At 35.7% G+C, this 18,580-nt stretch overlaps 1 protein-coding gene across 1 annotated transcript; it reads left to right on the top strand.

The window, feature by feature from the left end:
• The first annotated feature begins 496 nt into the window (after positions 1-496).
• Positions 497-17,295, top strand: LOC149775172 (placenta-specific gene 8 protein-like). Its single transcript, XM_089943177.1, has 4 exons — positions 497-652; positions 12,930-13,087; positions 14,507-14,646; positions 15,764-17,295. The coding sequence occupies exons 2-4, from the start codon at positions 12,943-12,945 to the stop codon at positions 15,854-15,856; spliced, it is 378 nt and encodes a 125-aa protein (XP_089799303.1). The 5' UTR covers positions 497-652; positions 12,930-12,942; the 3' UTR covers positions 15,857-17,295.
• The last annotated feature ends 1,285 nt before the right edge of the window (positions 17,296-18,580 follow it).

The following is an 18,580-nucleotide window of genomic DNA, read 5'->3' as shown; positions in this document are numbered from 1 at the left end:
AAAATGCGTTACTGTAATTAAGAATTCATAAAATGCGTTACGGAAATGAAGAATGCATAAAATACGTTACGGTAATTAAGAATGCATGAATGCATAAAATGCGTTACGGTAATTAAGAATGCATAAAATGCGTTAGGGTAATTAAGAGTGCATGAAATGCTTTACTGTAATTAAGAATTCATAAAATGCGTTACGGTAATTAAAAATGCATAAAATGCGTTAGGGTAATGAGAATGCATGAAATGCGTTGCTCTAATTAAGAATTCATAAAAATGTGTTACGGTAATTAAGAAGACATAAAATGCGTTACGGTAATCAGAATGTATAGAATGTGTTGTATGACGTTCGGGTCCATTTTCTCAAAGCACATGAATTAATTCCTGAGGTTGCACCAAACTGCAAAATTTGTATTAGGAAAGATTCCAATACACGGGAAACATTATCAGGCCTGATTTTATACTGGACTTATCTAGATCTAGTTTATTTAACAATATTATGTTGCAGAGACGTAACCGAACGATTTGCATGAGAGCCGACAGTCACCGCGCATGTTCTTGTACGCCTTTCATAAGAAACTTGCTCCGCGGTAAAGAGTATTCTCAGGGCGACAGTTAACGTGTTTAGTTTCTGTTCAATTCCTTCTGCTCAACAGGTAAGTGTGAAATCGTTTTATATTTGCAACAAGGCGCTCACGAGAGAGAGAGAGAGAGAGATCACCAGAAAATATGTATATTTTCACAATAATTCTAAATGTCACCCCATTTCTTCAGTAAGCTTCAAGATGCTAAATAATACATCCGGATTTGTCCGGATCAAATAAAGAGATAAAGAGCTTTTGTTAAGATGCAGTCTGAATGATTTAATATGTATCTTGCAAAATGACAAAGAGTTAATGTAAAAAAGAACAAAAAATCTAGGATTAATGAGATACTGTATATTGTGTCAAACGGAACCGTAATGACAGTGTTACGTTATGAGATTGTTAATTTCGTGGTTCTTTTAGAAACCGTCGCTATTTGACATCAAAACAAGAGCCCTCTTAACGAAACACCTGAGCTTAATGAACTGCTAAAACTGGCCGTTTGAAGAAATGTTTAGGTGAACCACGAAAGTCTCTCTCTCTCTCTCTTTCTCAAGTTATAATTTCAACACACCATTCAGTATCAAAATGAAAACTGGCTGGGCCTTGTTTTCCTTTTCTTTTTTATTTTCCTACACACTTAAAAGCTTTAACTTGAACTTTCTTCGCGACATGTGATGGTTAATGTTGGGGATCTAATTACACGACATCGATCTGAACACGAAATATCAAATATCAGACCGCTCCGGTGGCCTAGTGGTTAAAGCGTCCGCCCCAGATGCGGGAGGTCGTGGGTTGGAACGCCGGCCGAGTTATACCAAGGACTTCTAAAAATGGTACTAACAGCCGCCTCGCTAGGCGCTCAGCATTAAGAGACTGGTGTTCGGACTGGTGTCAGGATAATGTGACTGGGTGAGACATCATGCTAAATGTCTACGGCATGATGCCCCAATGCTAGACATCACTTTAAACTGTCACAGTGCAGACATCGTAGCGATATGACTTGAAAATTGTTAAAGCTAAGATGGATTAGATCCTACCGAACCTAGCTTTTCATCCTGTCCGCCACTTTTTGCGATATTATATTTCGCTTGCTTTCTGACGGTGTGCTTGATACCTCTGATTAATCGAAGGCTAGCTGGTCTCTATTGCTGTCGATGGACTGGTATTAAAGATAAAAGCTTTATTTGACCTTTTTGGATTAGTTGAACAAGAAAATTGGCTATTAAACTGACAAACAGGCAACAAAAACACCAAAATAAACTAATTATTCTAAAACCAGAAACTGTATGAAAATAAGACAGCAACCGAACGTCATATATAATGAAGGTAATAAGCGATCACGATCATCATAATGATTATGGCATGTCGCGTGCCTCTTTTGACCTTTTTACCAGGAGATGATACAGTAATAAATCAAATACTATATATATATATATATATATATATATATATATATATATATATATATATATATATATATATATATATATATATAATGTACGCTGTATAAATGATATACCACGAGATGTATACATTTTTCATTAAAAGAAAACGAGGCTTGCCGAGTTTCCTTTTAATGAAAAATGTACACAACGAGTGGTATATCATTGATACAGCGCACATACTATACATATATTTTATTTATATCATGTACAAATACACATATTCGCACTTTGAATGGAGTTATGATATGCTCCGGGCAACTGTGTATTGACAGAGTGAATGAACTCCTCACATTCCTGCGAGTGTGTCCACTACAAAATGTAGTTCTACGATTTTTCTTGTTGTTCACAACCACATTTGCAAATTGATAAGTTGATTGTTTACTTTTTGAGTTTCTATTTTTATTCACATTTATTAAATCAATATAAGTCACACTCATGATTTAAACATGAAATGTGTTTTTTATGAAGAAAGTATTGTACTACAAACATGGTTAGATTATACACTGAACCTTAACTGTCAGGCATTCACGTACTGGCGTATGGAAATTAGCGTGGAGTAGAAACTAAGAGAAATGATAAACCAACAAGAGGTAATTAAAATAGTTTAATATATTTAAAGTACATATAAGTCATTATCCTGCTTTAATGGGGACAAAAAACCCCGACCTGCACAATTTTATTGTAAACAGAAGGATATTTAGTAGTTTGTGTATATAATCTATCCCGACTATTTTTTCTTTGCATCTATTGTATTTGCGCAAACATTTCATATAAAATAGTGTCCTGCATTCCGAGATCAAACGGAAAGAACCTGCCCCGAATTTGTTAGCTCCCTTACTTACAAACAGGATGTGACGTCATTTGAGACGATTAACGTATAAGAGTTGTATTTAATTTGTCCAGCGAAGTGTCAATTAGAAACAAGATGGTCCAATGCGCAGCTCTAAATTGCGTGAATAATAGCAATTCTGGAACAATCCTCAGTTATTTTACTCTTTTATTTTTCTCCATCTTTGAAAAGTAAGAAATTATCTACCAAATTAAATAACATTAAAGAAATGTTTACGCCTTTTCATACATTGTTTCCAACAACAATTTATTATGCACGTTTGATTTTGTATGTTTCCACTCGTATAATAAACCCCTCCTTCCCATTCTGCATTCATCTTGTTTGTATAATGTCGATAATAGAAAAATAAATCACTTATAATTGAAAGTCTGTGTGTTCATATAAACTTTTTAGATTTCTTATAACTACACACACCGGAACACCACGATACAGTTTTTGAAACAAATGTCACTGTTAACTTTTGTGATTGATACTATTCATTAATGTGGTAATTACTCTCAAACTCGGACCAGGCTGATTCGGTACAAATCGCTGACTGATTCTGCCCAAATATTTGACTGATTATTTTCAAACTTTCAAGCTGATTCGGACCATGTGAAATGTTATTCAGTTTAGTCCAGGATTTAAATGTGACATTTAAATTTGTTTTTAAAGATGATCTTCTCATGTCCCAAGTACGTTGAGCAGTTCAAATATGCACTTGAAGAAAAACAACAATAAATAAAGCCTTAACATCCACGTGGCGACATCTCAGAATTACTATATATGATCCGTGGGGCGACTTCTCCAGGCACGGTGGGGCGACTTCTCCGACCACCATGGGGCGACTTCTCCTAACACCTGGGATAAGTTTTCTCAGGGCGAGTTCTCCATAATTCATTATCAACAATGCCAGTGGTTACAGTGTCTCAAATGACGTCACACCCGCTATTTTTACAGTGGGAGGGAAACGCGTTGTTCTATTCAAGACGGATCGGGATAGATTATCGGTTTTTCATAAATTTCTTCGTAACGAGTAAGAATGAAAGGTACAAATTTTCAAAAATGAACCTTATACATATAGCAAATTATATATGAAGTTTGCGCCAATTTCAGTTTTGCATGTTGGTCCCCTTTAATTGACATTTATAAAGACTATACAACGATAATCCAGAGAGAGAGAGGGCGGCGGGGGACCATTTGGACATTTTTATATTTAATAATTAATAATCGATTTTTAGAACATATAATAGGTTTAAGAAACAACAACTACAAAGCATTAAACACGCTACAGTATGTGTGCCTTGTAAGTTACAAATTTAACATATAAGCATAGTTTCGACTGGTATTGCAACTATGTATCATTGATATTATGAACACTGTAGATAGATCCCAAGGAAAGCGTAAACATACGGTTACGACGAACCAGATTACTGTGGGTTACTTGGTACAAGTTCAGTTTTAATGTTTTCGTCCAGCGCAATGTTTCTCGCTCTCAGTCCAGATTTTTGCTTATTTTGTCCCTTACGCACGAGAGGGGAGAGGGGAATGGAAGAAAAAAAAGGATTGCGATGAAATTGTGTACCATTTTAATTTCATTTAGAAAACAGGGACTATTAATACTTTTCATCGTTATTTTTAGATGTCATTTATGATTAATGAATGAGTATAAATTCATAAATGATCTTTAGGACTGCAGGTGAAAGAATGTTTATATATTCGTATTATTGTGCCATGGGCGGATCACAATTTGATATACCAAAGGTATTATGTCAATTTGCTTTATACCAACACTTTAAATGCCATGTTATTTTTAATGTATGTGGTTCACTCCTTATATACGCCTCAATTGTGACTATGTCACAATATTACCCACGTGACGGATCTTACTACTCATTTTGCCCCGAATGTGCTTATTCATGTGACCTAGTTCAAATATTGGGAAATTAATGAATTTTTATTGAATCGTCTAAAGCCCATCAGCCAGTGAGAAATTAATTCAAAGACGCCATTAAGTTATATTATTATTATTAGCAATTGTCAACACATCTGCAAACATCTATTTATAGATCCTATGTACTTTGTACGCTCTTAACAGACTCGCGTCACGTAGGCAAAATTTAACTCAAGTTGTTCTGTGTAGTTTACGGCCGTGAATGAAATATTACTCAAACAAAATCATGTACCAGGAGTTAAAAAAAATAAAGATATACATAACATTTCTTTTTCTTCACTTTAATGCATACAACTAAATTATTTTCCTAGCTTTTCTTGTGTTTACAGTACTACCCCTGGTGTGTATTGTATTATTGCCACGAAATATTAAGTGATGAAGGATCCATAGGCAATAAGAGGTTAGTGTTAGGACTGGTCGGTGTCAGGATAATGTGACAGATGTAAGATCATGTTACATGTCTGCAGCATAATGCCCCGGTGCTAGACATCACTATAACTGCCACACTGCAGACATAGTAGCGACATGACTGAAAAAGTGTTAAAGCTACGTTAAAAAATCAAAATCACACCAAATTCAAATCCTGTGGTTATGTGTGCAATTGCGAAGCATGCCTATATTCAGTTTTCTGAGGAGACCGGCAAAAAATTATTAGGCAGGCTTGAAATTAGATCGGTATCCGGCTGCCGCTGTAAAATTGTGAGGTGCTCCGATTACCAGAATGATATGATAGTGAACCGGATATAAAATTGCAGCTCAGATTTCGCTGGATGTTGCCCACCAGGTCCAAAATTAACTCATTCATTGTTAATGTCCTTAATCAGATTTAGTAACTCAAGCGTGGATAATATTTCAACAGAGGTATGCGGAAGATTTTTTATTTAAATTTTACCATTAAAACTCTAGTAAAACATTGTATGTAGTTTGTCTCCAACTTTCGCAAAAATGCTCATGTCTTTAATAATGCGTAAATGGCATGATTTTTTTTTTTCCTTTGGGTAACAGGTTACAAAATAACTATAACCAGTAATAACTACCTTGGTCACGGTGTGTACCTCCGAGCGTTGGAACTATGTATAAATTTATGTCACTTAAGTTACATAAATCAGTACAAAGTGAATATACATGAGTAGTTATGTTATGCTTTTGGGGAACGTACGGGTATTAACATTAACCCATAGGTTTACATGGAAATAACGGCATGTGGAGAACGGGAAATCGCCATGTTAAAATTGTCCATAAGTATATAATGGGTTGTGGTATTATGGTGACAAAGTGTTTATGGAGACAAAAGTTTTCATGGGGCCAAAGATTTATAGGGACGATGGGTTGAAAAGTTTATGGGAACAAATGGGAATGCTAATGTTAAAATTTGTACTCGAATCCAGCACACACCTTTACAATCCAGCAAACTGCCTATTGATTATTATCCAGCACACACCTATATTATCCAGTGCCCACTTTTTTTATTACAATCCAACACTTTCCTCTACAATCCAGCGCCTACTTTTAGCTACAATCCAGCGCACACCTTTTGATCACAATCGAACAGACACTCCTACAGTAAAGCGCCAACTAATGATTACTATTATGCACACCCTTTACAATCAAGAGCCTACCTATCGATTACAATCCAAGACACACGTTCACAATCCAGCACACAATCCTACTCTCCATTAGCCACGTTTTGATTCCAGTCAAGGACACCACATACAATATCCATTAACCTTTTTTTCATTACGATCCAGCACATATCCCTACACTAATCAACGCCATTATTCTGATTACAATCCAAGACAAACCCAACGAAAAGAGTGGGAGTCTTTGTTCATACACACACTTTATACTTACATGTACACAAACATACCATCACACAAGGATGGGAAGTGTTGATAGACATACCTCAATATGCTCTCGTACATACTATCACAAGAGAAGGGGTAAGAGGTTTGACATGTTTCGGAGTTTTGTGGAGAAAGACAAAAACATACACAAACACAAATAAACAAAATCATTTTTGGCAAGTATGATAAGGGCCGTCGGCTAACAAGTGGCATCTTTTCGCTGGCCTTCTTCTCAAACTTTGTCCCACGGCAGGCCTGTAGACCAATAATCTCTTCAGACATGGCCCACGATGCCTTTATATACATGGGATAGTTCGGGGTAAACGACTGTTGATGACTCTACGCTTGTCCACATCTTGACAGAGTTGTCATCATAGGAGAAAGCATTTGTACATATAGCCTTGGACTGGATCGAAGTGGATTGTTCCATCAATCAAAACGCGTTTCGCAAAATATATTCAGAGTGTGGGTCTCTCCTCCAATCAGAAGAGAGCGGATGCGTGTCATCACTTTTAACATATAGGGGCACCAGCTTTCTTACGGTTAACAATTGCGAAACAGTTGGAGTACCATACCTATGGCTGAAACGATGTAGACCATGTATTCGGGTGCACCTGAGACGGATACACTGTATACTCGGAGTGATAGCACCATGTCTGCGACTACTACTGCGGCTCAAACTGGTATGTTTCTTCCAGAAGAGGATGTCCTCGATTTAGTTTGGCTGATTTCCTATCGTCTCTGCTTCCGACTATAGTACTTACCACTGGTGGATACTTTCTAAATGAAACAGAAGGAAGAATTCCATTTCTAGTTTTACTACGTCAGAAAGACAATTGTATCAGACTTCTTTAGCTGAACCCAAGAGAAAGAAACCTTTTTTCACCGCCACTGAGATGTCAGAAGCAGCAGCAGCACTGACTGCTACTACCAAAACAGCAACAGCGACAGTAGGAGGGATAGGAATTGGCTGTAGGAACAGTTAAAGTTGATAATATAAAGTCGGTAATTGTATTTATGGGGTTGAGTTGGGAGTGTTAAAAAATTACCAGTGGTCATATATCTGTTAGAAAAGAGATGCTACTCATTCATTGCCAAATCAAGTAAATCCCTGACTATGATTACTTAGTGTTCATCTGAAAGTGTGTTTAATATCTTATTCTTACTGTACGTTTTTTTTTTAATAACAAGACAGAGAGATACTTAGGATTTTTTCATACATTGTATTGTTACACGCACAAGGGTATTTACTTGACCGAGCGGTTGTCAAACCCTGGCGCGATTCTCGCTAGAAGTCATAAGTTTACCCTGACTTTCCAAAGACTTCCATACAACCTCAGTTGTAAATCAGAAAGCCCGACGTGTCCATTCTATACCTAAATTTTCCTCTACTTAATGCAAGACCACAGATAAACCAAACTGCCAAATATCTATCAACCGTACATCTGCGTGTTTTGGCTTCATTATGTTTCCGTACCACCAACCGTTCACGCCTTAGAACATATATGAGTACTCCCTAACAATGGGATGTATTTAAACTCCGCCACCTTAGGCCAGTCAATGATGCTTTCCAGGCACATTTCGCCGATGTAACTGCACCATATTCGCCCACATGGCAACATAAACGGTGTCTGTCAAGTCCCTTTTTATTTATGCCCTTGTGTAATTTACCGGTTTAATACCGTAAGTACCGTCCTTGCAGTCACGCTACCAATGTATGCCACTAGATTTTAATATGTACTATTTTACGACAGGGACATTCATTCGGTTTTGGTCGGAATTCACTACTAGTGAACCAGGACATCATGGAAACACACTAACACGTCACTCCGTGACGTTTGCTCTTATTAATTAGCTCATTAGTTCGGGCCAGGAATATTTCCCTGGCGCCGAATTCCAATAATCAAACAAGTAATCACACAAATCTAAGAATTGCTTAAAACGGGGCACTACAACCAAGTGCACATACTCTAAATTTACTACAGCATGTCAAAAGAATCATAATGAAAATTTCATAAACATCACAAAAGTCCATTGCTTCTTTATTTCGTTCTTTCCTTCACTCTTTGTCACTACTCTTGAATTTCTTTCCTGGGTTTGGGTCTTCCTCTTAGATATCCTCTAACTGTCTGGCCTTCTCAAATTTCTTGACGAGTATTGGTGTTTATATTTCTGTTTCTGAAGGACGTTCTTCCTCCTGTTTGTTCTCTTTTTTCTTTGGACACTCTAAAGACCAATGTATTTTTTCCTGACAATGATAGCAGGTAGATTCACCTTTGTCTCTTTGGAACTCCTGCCTGCCATTTTCTTTGACGTTGTGGACATTATATAATATTGACTATACAAAGGAACATGAATTACTCGTGGGGTCCGGAGCCAATGCTATCACTGATACCAACACACAGGTTGCTCGAAAATTCAGAGTGTTACGACTCCCCATCCAAACCATACCACTACAGCTGAAGATTGCTCGCAGATATGTTATTGGTGTGTATTTCTCAACCAATACCTGGTTTGGCTGGCCAAAGCCCGATGTTAAGTATTTTAACTTATATGGGTTTAGTTGGTCAGGAAACACCCGTAAAGTGGATAGCATCCTGATACAACTCTGATCAGCTTTGATCAATAAGTACTCTGACTGTGGTGCAAACCAAGGAAAGAGAGCTTAAGTTTATCGCGTTTCTCACTTCAAGCACTTTGCTCTTGCAGCACGTGGTGAACATAACTCCGTATTTTAAAATATCTGCACACGAAAATAAACCACAAGTACGCGGTAACGGAACACGAGTATAAACATTAAATACACACAATTTCGTCACAGCAATATTTTATTAAAATCTCTAAATTGGGGTAGCCGAAATTGTCTATGCCCCAGCTCATGAGATTCAATACAGACTTAATGTCTATGTCAGGTGCATGTTTGTGTTTGGGGTTTAAAAATGTATTTTCCTTGCCCGTTAGTACGTGTGTTTTTTCTTTTTTTCATCCTGTCTTTTCTCTTTTCTTTTACTCTCTGTGTTATAATATTGCCAGAGTTGTATGGATCTTGAAGGTAATACTGGAATGGTACATTTGTTTCAAATGAGGATAGTAGGAAATTTAGAGAGGAATAGAGAACGTAGTTTTGTTTCCAGCAAGATTCCGTTTTGACGTTCCTAACATTGCATTTTAAAGTGTTGCCAAATAAACCCATAACGATAAACCTGTGGACATTTTTAACAGTACGCATCATATTAGAGGCCAAAAAGTCACATAATAATGTACTGACTTGTTTTGAACGTGAATTCTCTAAAAAGGATATCAAATATAATGGTGGTTTTGTGAATATTATGGCTATATATGTTCCTTAGGACACAAATATAGTGCGCATCGATTGCAAAATGACATTGTAGGACATCATAAAAAGTCCAGTATTACTCCACAACGTTGTCAACCTTGTAAACACGTTCACGTTAATGTTTGGTATTTGCACATGAAGAGTAAGGGATAAGCCCGAGTCCGATACATATGTATTGATGTTTGGGTTAGTGGGGCTTATTTTAAGAAATATTTTTGAATGAATGGTCTTGACTAGGGCTTTTGCATATTATTCCTCTCTCTCTCTCTCTCTCTCTCTCTCTCTCTCTCTCTCTCTCTCAACTGTATCAATGTAATACAACAATGACCGGCTGCGAGGATCGATTCCTTGCATAATATTGTTCTTGTTCACGGCTCATTCATCAACACCGGCTTGGATTCCTACTAACTATCGGACCATTTACTGACGCATAAGAAGAACCAACGGTAACGAAGAAATTAAAAAATAAAAAGAAGAAAAAAGTAGAAAAATGAACTTTTGTTATGTGTTTTGACATTTGGTTATGATTTTCATTCTGAAAATATACCCCCAAGAATTGTAATCTGTTTCCACATCATGATTTGTTTTTTAACGTCTGGATGAGATATTTACACACACACACACACACACACACACACATTCACACACACACACACGCACGCATAAACACAAACACACACACGCACACTTAGAAACATGTATACTAAGTCATTGTCAAGCTATGTGATTTTATGTTTGTTTATGTTATAATGCCTTGGCGTAGTCAAAATTAATCGTAGTGATAACCTTAAAAATGTAGAACAGATACAATTATTAACGTAAAGAAAGCATTTTGATATTTCTATATCATGATACAATTTCTTGCTATAATTTATAATTTACAATAAATATAATTAAACCAGTATAGAGCACTTTAATTTGGTTGCTGTGAAATAAGAAGTTTAAATAACACACAATACATAGGTTCGATATAAACTTTATTGTAAATATGAATAATCTTTGGCATAATGGGGGCAAATCCCGTCACAGCACACTGCACCAGCCGAGTTCTGAATTGTTTCTATAGGAATACCTCAGGAAGAGATACTTGAGTGAGTTTGTAGGGTTGTGAAGAGTGTCCTATACCTGTATGTGGAGCCACAAGGGGCTGATATGAGGTATATAGGGACACTGATAACCGAAATTCGATAAATCTGATCCTGAGGATTGCCATGATAACAAACATCAACCGATACCCCATACATGCACCGTAGGAAGTGGGTATGAAGTATATGGGCATAATAGTTGAGTACATTTGAGTACTGACACAAATTGGGGGTCAAAAGCAAAGTTATGAATGCATGAAACTTGGCAATGGCCTAACTTGGCAATTTTCCTATAGGAATACCTCAGGAAGAGAGGTTTGGGAATATTGGAGAGTTGTGAAGAATGTCCGAAACCTGCATGTGAAGCCGCAAGGGGCTGATACGAGGTATATAGGGACACTGATAACCGAAACTCGATAAGTCTGATCCTGAGGATTGCCATGATAATAAACATTAGCTGATTTGACAAAGGCCACCCAGAACAGGGCTGGAATGGTACGTTATGCAATAAATGTCCTAAATAAACAACATGGTGGAAGGAGGGGAAGCAGGTGGTTTCTTTCCGCAGATAATGTTAAAGATTAAATGCAGCATATACACAGAAAGGAATGCATCTCTACAGGTGTCCCAGTTACAGTATGACTGAGGCCCTACAGACACAATGTTTGATCAAATGTTTCAACTCAGTCATCTGATTGGTTCAAAATGACAACATATCTAAATTTAGTTACTAGCTTATTAACATATATTGGCTGCAATGACATCATGTCTGGGCAGAGAAACCATAGTAGACAGAGTGGCCCAGCAAGGGGCCAGAGAAAGATGCACTGTATACTACTTAAACTACATTTAATCAATTAAATTATAATATAGGTCCTGAACCTTATGACAAAGCAACAAACACTTGATATTGTTCTTGTTTATATAATGTATTCTTTTGTGTGACTGCGGTCTGCGGTTTCTCCCTTTTTCAGCTGCATTACTGCATCGAAGTTGTGGTAGAAAATCCACGAAATTTTCCAGTTGATCACTTTATGAAATTTAAGGATAATTTTCCTTACTGACTTTCGCAATTCCCAATTACGCTAAAGCTACTGTCTAAAACGGAGAATAATTCAGTTCTGTTCATTTTTATGAATATCAGATTGTGAGGTTTCATATCTGATTTTAAAAAGTGTACAATGAATGATCATCGTGTTTACCTTTAAATCAGAGGCAGACCTATTTTTGCTGTTAAGTTGTATTTCTTGTATTACGTAGTATCTCTTGTATGATGAAGTATTTCTTGTATTACGTAGTATTTCTTGTATTACGTAGTATTTTTTGTATTATGTAGTATTTCTTGCATTACGTAGTATTTCTTTTATTATGTAGTATTTCTTGTATTATGTAGTATTTCTTGTATTACGTAGTATTTCTTGTATTACGTAGTATTTCTTGTATTATTTAGTATTTCTTGTATTATGTAGTATTTCTTGTATTACGTAGTATTTCTTGTATTACGTAGAGTAATGGTATTCTTGGGAAATCAGAGACAGATCTATCTTTGCTGTTAACTTTGTCTTAACATAATCTAGATAGCTGACAAAGATTCCCATTTCCATCACTGAATGTAATAAAGTCATACAACTATGATTAGTATGTAACTATACAATTTAGGATTTTAGGTGTTTGACGTATAACTGCATTTACAGTATTTATTGTATTATGTAGAGCAATTGTAGTCTGGGGAACATACACATAAAAAGGTGTACATCCAATCGCTGTTATTTTTACGGTCTATAACCATCACTCCCAGTAGGAATTAAAAATGATATGAAAATCTGATATAAATCCGAGATGACATTTGTAGCTGACAGCCAAAGATGAATCAATTCTCCAACCAAACAAATACAACAGTTATCATCAACCAGCCTGGGGTCGCCGGAGCAACGCTACTGGTCGGGACCAGAAATGGAAGCAGAGAATGGACGACTGGGATCTGTGGCTGCTTCGAGGATATCGGCTCTCGTGAGTTAATGACTGATGTATACGATTGAGATGTTCTTGTGTTTCAGGGTGTTACAATATTAACAACGCAGAGTTTATGTGTCTAAGGTCACGGACAGAAAGATACACCGACACCAACAAATCAATTGTTTGGACAATTGACTAATGTCCAACTAGATATTCATATAGACAGACATGTGTTAGACAGATAGACAGAAAGAAGGATTAGGGTATAGATGTACAAACAGAAAGCTAAATTTTAGCTTCATTGGCTATATATTATTACGAATCGATGGTCATAAACTAAATAACAAGAAAGAAGTAAAACCAACAAGGTTTGTAAAACTTAACAAAGAATTTAATTTATCAAAGTCATAAATGAAAATGTGAGAGGAACTTGCACTATTATGACGTGAATCCAGAATTATCCTGATCTATGAAAGTCCTAAAGCAATGACAATTTATGCATAAATGTCAAAAGTGGAAATGTTCTGGTCCGCCAAGTATCGTGACCTTCTCAAGTTGGCGTCAAGAACTCCTTCGAATAATGCAAACAGTTCCAAAATAGTATTATTGTCCAAATAATGAGCACGTTCTATATCCCCTGAACCGTCCAAATAAATGTTGTTCATCTCGAATAATGTCTAAGTACAACATAAAACACGCCTACAGACTTACAACAGGAACACAAGAAATAAGAATCGAGATGAATCCGATTGCAGAGTTCTTTCCTAAAATATACATGCTACTGCTACTATATTTCACAATATACCCCACGTGACAGACCTTACGCCTTATTTTGCCTCAAACATACCTATTTATATGACATAGCCCAACCAATAGGAACTCGCTGAATTTATCTAGAATCGTCTAAATCCCACCAGCCAATGAAAAATTTCAGTCTTATTTATACGATTATTTTAAATAATTGTTAACACATACGTCAACATCAGTTTATAGATCCGATGTATTTGTTCACTCTTAACAGACTCAGGTCATGTAGGCAAAATCTAACTAAATATATTGTGTAAAATTTGCAGCTATCAATAAAAATTAATTTTTTAAAAATAAACCATATGTGTGTGTGTGTGTGTGTGTGCATGTATGTATTAAATGTATTATTTGTTGTATATCTCTTTTCTTCTTCCCCCATTGCTATTGTTTTGTTTTTTTTTTTGTTTTTTTATGTCACCAAGATTACATCAAATAAAACAAATTGCAGAATTGCTGTAACGTACTTGAGCTATGTAAATGTCAGAGTACTCTGATTGACTCTCTCTCTCTCTCTTTCTCTCTCTCTCTCTCTCTCTCTCTCTCTCTCTCTCTCTCTCTCTCTCTCTCTCTCATGCGACTATCATATCATTTCTTTTGATGTAAATGTTGTTATAGGTATAGATTAAGTAATAATTCACCGTTGTGTTGTTTGTATTACACTTTCAGTTTGCAAGACATGCTTCTGCCTACCATGCATGACATGTAATTTGTCCACTCGTTTGGGAGACTGCTTGTGCATGCCTTATTGCGTCCCAGATGCCTTAATTGCCATGAGAACTCGCACTCGAACCCTAGGGGACATTCGTGTGAGTTTCAACCTTAATCAACTATTCATGAGCTGTACACTGTTTTTGGAGGAATGTAAATTGCTTGACTATGCAATTAAACCAAAACATTTAAATTAAAACACAAAAGAGCAACAAAAATCCGTTGAACAGTTTCAAGTTTTTACTGTTTCTATATAATTTGCATATATTTAATATCGTCCTGTGTTACCCTCACATCATGAATCTATGAATCCGTTATATATATATATATATATATATATATATATATATATATATAAACACTCCAGTTAAATCACGTGCCATCAATGAGCTGAACAGCCTTGCAAATGCTTTTCAATACATGATGATGCATGACGAGGTATGAACGTCTTGGACTAGGAACAGAAACGATCTGATTCGCGACATTTTGACAAGTCATTCTTACCTTTCCTGGGCCCCGAGTGGTCTAAAGCGCTCTCTGTCACGGATCACTGCCATCTCACCTCTGTCTGCTTGTGTTCGAGTCTCGGGCTCGGCCAGTGTGGATATGTGAGAAAGCTTGCCGGTAGCTTCTCGTGGGTCGGTGGTTTTTTCCGGGGTTTTCCCGGGTTCTTCCTCCAACATTATTACTGGCCGCCATGTATAGCCTACCTTGTGCTGAAAAATGGCGTTAAACCCTATAACAACAACAACAACTTACCTTTCCAGTTAGATTATTATTTGTTTGGGTTTTTTATCCTTTTTTAGTTTTTTGTTTTGTTTGGGGGATTATTTTTTTTTGTTCTTAATTTTTGTTTGTCATGTTCAATAACATCATAGTTCGTGGGTCTCCACCTAGATTACATTTTCTTTCGTGAGGAAGTTATAAAGACACAAATTGTTAAAGTTTGCCTTTCATTCTTATAAGAAAAAGGTGATTTTAAAATCATGGAAAAATAATGATGATGTCAGCTTCTAGTCTCTTTGCCAAAGCTAATATGAGTGTGGCTGACAAGTATCGTAAGTTTTGTTCAATTTAAAAGAATGATATTTGTTTTTATTTCTTATAAATCATTGCTACAAGGTTTATTATTAGCCTCATTCATGGCAACAGCTAGATACAATAGCGCCAAGCATTATAAATTTTGTGTTCGAAATGTACAATAATACTTTTCAGGGTACAATCTGCATGGACTGTCTAGTCACAGCATTTCTCTGGCCGTGTGCAGTTTGCCAGATGGACCGGGAGCTGACCGCAATGGGACTGTAGTGACCGCGTGATTCTTACACTGATCCTAAAAGTGATGCAAAACATTAATACCGTAAATGGTCTTCGTGTTTTGATTGATTATTGTACTTTTTGATACGACATGCTCTAGCATCATCACAAAACCCTCCCAAAGTTATGCCTTTTTTCCAGTGCTAAAGTAATGTATATATGGTAGTAAAAGACTGGTGTTATATATATATATATATATATATATATATATATATATATATATATATATATATATATATATATATATATATATATATATTGTTATGTATATTTGATTTAATTTAATTGTAAGTTTTAAAATCTTTTTATTTTTTTAAATTTCATTACATGTCCATGAAATGTACTTTTGTTTACTAGGAATTTGATATTTCATTACATGTCCATGAAATGTACTTTTGTTTACTAGGAATTTGATATTTTCAAGAAAATTCAGTTTGACCTAAATCTTTTCACAAATACCTAATATTAGAAACACTGTTTCTTTTTTGACTTAGTTCCTGGCCCTTTTTTTTATTGAGTTTTAATGTGTGAATGATAATCGTGAAATCGAGGCTGTAATGATCCACATGTGATTGTGATCACGTGTCCCTCACCTGGGCATCTGTTTTTTGCAGTATTCAGGTTTTATATCGTTGTCTCTAGACAATTTAGTTAGCCGGGGCTTAAAACACTTGCTGTCAAGTCGTTCTTCTGTTGTCGCCAGTTTTCGAGTTATATGTTAATTTTTCTTCCAGATTATTTGGATCTTAAAAGATTAATTCGCTTGTCTGTAAATATTTTAGTGCTCATACAGAATTCTTGAACAAAGACATTTTCTTAAAAAATTTATTCGGATTTCCAACACCGGAGTGTTATTTCTTGTGTTTCTACAAGGAACTGTAGACAAAACACTGTACAGGATACGGTATACGTCATCGCCTTCCATCTTGGATTCTTCGTCGGGACTCGAACTTGAATTCATTAGAACATTTCATTATTAGGACTTTTAAAATTTTATTCCTCGATTATTCTTGGATTATTTTTGGATTTGATTTTTAAAACCGTATGTTCTTATTTTTTCATTTTTATAGTGTTTTTTTTCCAGGGAAATAAATTATTTGTTAAATTTTTTCAAAGCTTGTTGTTTTCACTCTTTCTTGTGTTACTGTTTATTCCAGCCTAAACACGTAACATAAGATATATATATATATATATATATATATATATATATATATATATATATATATATATATATATATATATATATATATATATATATATATATATATATATATGAGAGAGAGAGAGAGAGAGTGAGAAAGAATCTCTCGGAACTTAGTCTGCAGTGATTGCTATGTTTTTTGGTATGAATCCATGAATCGCATAGTGTAAGATATATGATCTAAAATTTGTTTAATTAAACGTTTTGCATTAAAAGTTCTAATTAGAAACTTGTAGTTCTTACTTTAATAGTTTCATACCGAATTCCTCATTTTTACATTGTTTCTAACGTGTTGTTATCAATCGTTATATTTCCCTGCATAGATTTCATATTCGTGTGATTTTTATTTTTCCACGATGATAGGATTTCCTCTGCTTAAAGATTCTTGGTTCACACTGGTCCCTAAATGTAAGAAAAGAAATATCAATGATGCTGTTATTAGCCTTTCATATGGTGCCTGCAACTTTAATTTACATAAACAAACATAGGTCTGAATTTTAGAAACGGCGATTTTTTGAAAAGACAATAATATACTCTCTATAGTGTTTTGTATGTCTCTTGAAAGTGAGCAAGAAACTTCCTACGATGAATGAAACAGTTAAGCTCTAAGGCTGTAAGCAGTTAGAAGTCCTATTTCAGTAGATTTACCGGTACATGAAAAAGAGGCTAATGTGACCTAGTTTTACGACGGTTTAGCAGCACGCTATCTGATTGAAACACTAATGATGTACAGAGATTGAAAATATAGACCTGTACAACGTACTCCCGTAAATTCTCTGAGACCGTCAGTCTCTTATAAGAGAAAGCAATCACTAAAGTTCACGGCTCTGCTGGGAGCCCTTCCTGAGAAATAAACCTAAATAAAAAAATAACTATAGATAGAGAAGTTAGGATGTTATAATATGGTTTTCAAAGTAGTTAGTAGTTGTTTTCAAGAACTGAAAATATGCTTTAAGTTCTTATGACCAGCACAGGGAGGATCATTTATTTATTTAGGCCATAAATGTTGATACATGAAAACCAGTTCACGCTTTATAAAAGTTTAATCGCATTCACTCAGATTCATGGCGTTCATTTCATGAATGAAATCATGTCTCAAACCTGAAGTTTGGTTTAGCAACACTCAAACAACTGCAGGACCATACTCTGATATCGACCAGCAGGCTTCTATTCAGGAGGGGAGGGTCACGTTGAAAACCAGCAGGCGTTTAATCTGGAGAAGAAGGAGGCACAATGAAAGCCATATGGATTCTATTAGGGAGGGGCGGTGGCACAATCACAAAGAATACCAATACGCCTCTATTCCGGAGGGGCAGGTGGCACAATGAAAGTCAGCAGGCCTCTACTAGAGATGGAAGGGGGCACAATGAAATTATATATATATATATATATATATATATATATATATATATATATATATATATATATATATATATATATATACTGCCAATTTTAAGATAATAAATTGTAATCTATGTAATCTATATTATGGTCCCGGACACCAACAATGTTTT

This window comes from Sinohyriopsis cumingii, chromosome 19, assembly GCF_028554795.1.
Source record: "Sinohyriopsis cumingii isolate HCF-2022 chromosome 19, ASM2855479v2, whole genome shotgun sequence".
Taxonomy (NCBI): Eukaryota; Metazoa; Mollusca; class Bivalvia; order Unionida; family Unionidae; genus Sinohyriopsis; species Sinohyriopsis cumingii.
The sequence above is the reverse complement of the archived record's forward strand: the minus strand, read 5'-3'. Positions and strand labels throughout refer to the sequence as shown.

Excerpts from the sequence above, each read along its gene's own strand:
- LOC149775172 (XM_089943177.1), top strand. The coding sequence starts at position 12,943 with ATGAATCAATTCTCCAACCAAACAAATACAACAGTTATCATCAACCAG. Across the intron at positions 13,088-14,506 it reads CTTCGAGGATATCGGCTCTC|TTTGCAAGACATGCTTCTGC; the intron begins GTGAGTTAATGA and ends TTACACTTTCAG. Across the intron at positions 14,647-15,763 it reads GAACCCTAGGGGACATTCGT|GGTACAATCTGCATGGACTG; the intron begins GTGAGTTTCAAC and ends AATACTTTTCAG.